Source organism: Mesitornis unicolor, unplaced genomic scaffold (assembly GCF_000695765.1).
Source record: "Mesitornis unicolor isolate BGI_N332 unplaced genomic scaffold, ASM69576v1 scaffold50550, whole genome shotgun sequence".
Lineage (NCBI taxonomy): Eukaryota > Metazoa > Chordata > Aves > Mesitornithiformes > Mesitornithidae > Mesitornis > Mesitornis unicolor.
Window position 1 is genome coordinate 27619 of NW_010158709.1, and position 4728 is coordinate 32346.

The window sequence follows — 4728 nt, forward strand, 5'->3', positions numbered from 1 at the left end:
TGAAAGGAAGAAGTCCAAAGCCTTGTCCACTAATGCATGAGAGCTCCCATGTAGCAAGGCCAGGAACAATCATGAAATGGCTGTTTCTCATCAGACAAGCAGTGTTGCCTGTCAGGGGACTGCTGATGGAGTAATACAGCTTCTGACCAAGCTGAGGGCCTGCACTCTTTGGAGTACAGTCTGTGCATGTGTCACATTCCATACAGAGCAGAAACACTCACAGGAGTGAAGCGTCCATGCAGTGAGACTTGCAGCTGCAAAGCCAGGTTGAGGCCACTCTCCAGCAGGGATAGGTGAGGTGCAAATTGTGCTCCAGTCTCAGGCAGCCTCATCAAACTTTTTGGCTGACAAAGGTGCAAGTGAGACCAAGGGAGCATTTGGAAGAGTAGGTACAAGAAAGGAAGCACCAAGAGGGAGAGGGCAAAAGCTGTTTACAAGCAACGCCAAGCACAAGCTGTTGTTCTTCCACTACTCCGTTGATACATCTGATCAGACCCTCTGTCACTGAAGCACTGCTGCAACCTGAGCCAACGTGATAACAGATTCTGTCACACCGTTATAAAAAAACCTTAGTGCATACACTAAGGCTCTGAAGGGATGAAGACACTCAGCACCTCTCAGCTGTGCAGACAAAAGAGGACTTGTTCCCTAGATGTTGCCTAGTTCCTCTCTCCATCTGTTTGGGCTGATTTGTGTTCATATGACTTCAGATGTGTGGTCATATGGCTTTTTTTCTTTGAACCTGATTTCGTTTCTTTCCTCTTTGGTTAACTGGGCTACTGGATTCTCAGGCTTGCTCTCTGCCTTTTACAGCATGGAGCAGCACAGAGAAAAAGTAAAGTAGTGAGTCCTCAGACATATAGTCAGCTGCATCAGCATCACTGCTATTCCACCAGCATACAGGACAGAGCAAGAGCAAGGAGTGAGCAAGACTGGGGGATAATATCTCTAGATTGGCTAAAGTCCCCTTGGCAAGCATGGCTTTTCACCTGTGTGTTAGAACAGCCTTCGTATTCTTTCCAAAAGTCCCAGAGGCCAAAAAAGCCCCTCTCTGACCACATTTCCTAGCAGCTACAGAACACAGCTGAGCACAGTTGACTTACAACTTCTAAGAAAAATCCAAAATAGAACAGCTTAAGGTGACCTCTTCCTTGAGGGGCATTGCTTGCAGGACAGGAACTGTGTTGGAAGCAGACATCTAACATTATTCACTTCAGGGTTGAACTCTGACTCCCTGGCCACCATGACTTTTAAAGCTCTTCATTTATACATGAACAGCATATTCATGATTTTTCTCTTGCCGTTGTCTTTCTAGGATAGATATGGTGGGAGTTTGGACAGGAAAGATGGGCTGCACGGACTAAGGGATCACAGCCAAGGAAGTGCAGCAGCTATGCAATGGAGACACACAGACGCATTGCACCAGCAGACACCGGTAGGTGACATACCTGAAAATCCCCATCTGCCCAACTCGAGCAGTCCCTTAGCAATGGCCAAGCAGTCTGCACAGTGTAACCTGCACAGAAATTGCATGAGGAATAGTATATTAAGCCTGTTGGGACACATCTTAGAAGATGTTTCTGAATCTCGAGTCCCTATTCCAACCACTTGAATCTGCTTCTGAGGCACTCTGAGGGTAGGACTACGGTGTTATATAAGCATAGTTTTAGGACTGCTCTCAAGGCCAGTGTTAGTTAACATGCAGACTTAGTACAAGAGGGAACTTAGCATGAGCTCAACACAATAGGCATATGGGGCACTGTAAATGAGCCCAAGCTCATCTGTGGGTTTAGATCAAGCATGGGACCAGTCTAGAAGCTACCAAACCCAATTACAGGAAGGTCTATATGTCCACCCAAATAAGTAGGAGCCATGTCTAAGCAAGGCCCTGAATCGAAGATCTAGCAAAAGTTAGTTTGTCTTCAAACAGATCTCTCCATCTGTGTGAGCAAAATATACCTCCCAAATTGTCCACGCCCTGTGGTGTGGGTGCCAATAATTTCCCAGAAAAGAAGCCTATGCTATGTCCTCTAAAATCTGTTTTCCACTCAAAATGGGAGACTGACTGTAAAGTCTCTTACAATTAAGTTTTCATATGAAAAAAATATGACCATAGTGCTCATTAAAGTGCAAACCCAAAATAAACTGACACACCTAAACAGTTCCTAAATCCTTTTGGTCTCAGGGGACTGACCAAAGAAAGTTCCAAAGAAGGTTTAAGACCCTCCCCTATGCCCCAGAAGTGCCTGGAAGTGCAAGTATTACTCTTTATGATGTTCACTAGACTCACCTGTGTGCTGGCTCTCTTGACGTATCCCTCATAGTCCACTGCTGGCCAAGGACACATAGCTCTATAAGCTCACTTCCCTAAAACCATTCACTTATAGTGTACAGCCCAACAGGACTCAGGCAGGAGCTCTTTTCTGTGCTCCCATAGCTGGCTTTGACATGGCTACCACAGCTGATCTTGCAGGATGGAGGAGACAGAGCCGTCTGTGAACACTATTTCCTAAGGACCTGCTCACAGTCTGACTTCTCACCTTATGGTGCAAGTATCCATGAACACACTGTGGAAAGTTCAAATGGCTGCTGGGAACCCAAACACCATCCCTTGGGTGTCCCAGTAAATTGGTCCCTCTTTCCTGGAATCTTGGCCACTTCCTGCTTTAATTGCAAGTTGGTCTCCAGAAATTTCAGCATTGTTTGTCTTCCCTTAGTGAACATACGTACTGGGGCATGAAAGGGGTGAGAGGTGGATGATCTTTAAGAACTGTGGCTCATTGTTCCCTGCCTGTCTCTATCTCCTTCCCAGAGAAAGCTATGGGTCCGTGCCTTGTACGATTTTGATGCTATGGAGCATGACGAGCTGGGCTTCCGCAGTGGAGACATCTTAGAGGTCCTGGACAGCTCCAACCCATCATGGTGGAAAGGACGTCTGCGTGGGGAACTCGGCCTCTTCCCTGCCAACTACGTCACACCGGTGCCCCTGTGAGGGCACAGTATGCCCCAGAGGGCCATATTGGAGCTGCTCTTCTGACATGACAGAAACAGAGAGGGAATGCATCTTCCCTTGCTCCCAGGACATACGGTGTTTTTAGTTTTGTCTTAATTTATTGGCAATTGATCTTTTTGAACCCTTTGAAGAGAATAGGATTTTTCTCCCTATTTTTCACATCCATGAAGGGAAGGGAGTAAAAATCCTGGACTGTTCATTGAGATGTTGCTGGATCCTCCCTGCCCTGTCACTTCTTTGGCTAAGTATTGGTAACTTCCTACAATTAAGTTTGTTCTGTGGAAATGCACCTCAGACAACTCAGGCTTCAGTATTCAGGTAGACCTACCCCTTCCTTTTTTTGTCTGGTAGCACTCATGGACTCTTCAGTCTCTGTCTCACCTGTCTTTCAGAGGCAGGAGGAACCTCCATGTGAATTAAATTATTGGTAATCACATTAATCCTTCAGGTAGGGAAGGAAACTGAGGGGGCCTTAGGTTGAGGTGTAAGTCAATGTTGACTTTTCTAAATAGTTTCTGGCTTACACCTCTAGTACTTTCTGTGGATGTAGACTGTGTGGATATACCAGATGAAGGGAAAGGATCCTGTAAGCTTTTGTACAACCAAACCAGTGGTGAAGGTATGGGAGGATGAGAAGCTACTTTCTTTGCTTCTTCTGATAGTCTGCTCTTCTTTCTGCACTCTATAACAACAACTTGTCCCATTTTTCAAGCTGCTCTCAGAGGTATTTTCCCTGAGAATATGGGGTGTTCAGGATCACTGTGTACACAACTCTGACTTGCTACTGGAATGCCTCATCCAACAGGTTAAGCTGTTACTTTACAGTATGCAGAGAATAAAGTTGTGGCCATCAAATAGATTGTTCTCTATTACAGTTTCTTTTGGATTAAATGAGGTAAATTAATAAGTTTTCAAATCATTGCTGAGTGAATACCCAGATTCGATACAAATATACTGCAAATGCACATTAAAAATTAACCAAATCCTGTGAAGGAGACACTGCTGCATAACCACTGCTCAGGCAAGTTATATTAAACAAGCTGCCTGAATTTTTCACAAGTGTGACCTCAGCAGTCAGCAAGTAAGTGATGATTTATCATTCTTGAGAAAGAAAAAAAAGGTGAGTGAGAAACTCTAAAAACAAATCAGACCCAGCAAGAAAAATGTTCTTATCTTTTGCTAGTCCCAGTGGGAGAAAAATAACCCAGGAAATAGGTTCTTGGTAAAGCCCAATTCAATGTAGCTGGCCTAAAGAAAGCTGCCAGCAAGACAGAGTATTAGCAGAAAGAACCCATTGTCAAGTTTTTGAGAGAAGTCCACAAAAAGCAAATGATTAACGGGTGAAGTGAAATGAGAATAATTAACAAGGCATATAAGCGGTAAGTAGAATAAATAACTCTGAAAGACATGTTAAGAGCTTATCTCCAAGGGCTGACAGTGTGGTTCAGGAAGTGGAGGGATCCCATAGGATTTCCCAGACTGGACTTGGCCCTGTTCTCTTGCAGGAGCTCTGTTCTGGGCCTTTAGCATCGCCCTTTGGAGTGAAGTCCACAGGGCTTCTTGTGGAACAAGCCACCTTATTATTGGTTTGGTGCAAGTAACCTCAGCGACTCCACAGTTTGAAGACTTTTGTAGTGATTTGCTCTTTTTTATTTTTTTTTAATTTTTTTTTGCTAAGGCAATATCAGATTTCACAGAATCACAGAATCGCTCGG

General features: G+C 44.5%; 1 protein-coding gene across 1 annotated transcript in view; it reads left to right on the forward strand.

The window, feature by feature from the left end:
• GRAP2 (GRB2-related adaptor protein 2) overlaps positions 1 to 3632 on the forward strand; it is a gene marked incomplete at its 3' end in the record, with an annotated part of 14169 nt that extends 10537 nt beyond the window's left edge. The window contains exons 6-8 of the mRNA XM_010184226.1: positions 1316 to 1435; positions 2813 to 2988; positions 3526 to 3632. Coding sequence (XP_010182528.1) covers positions 1316 to 1435; positions 2813 to 2988; positions 3526 to 3632 — 403 coding nt within the window. The remainder of the gene's footprint in view (positions 1 to 1315; positions 1436 to 2812; positions 2989 to 3525) is intronic.
• Between the last annotated feature and the right edge of the window lie 1096 nt (positions 3633 to 4728).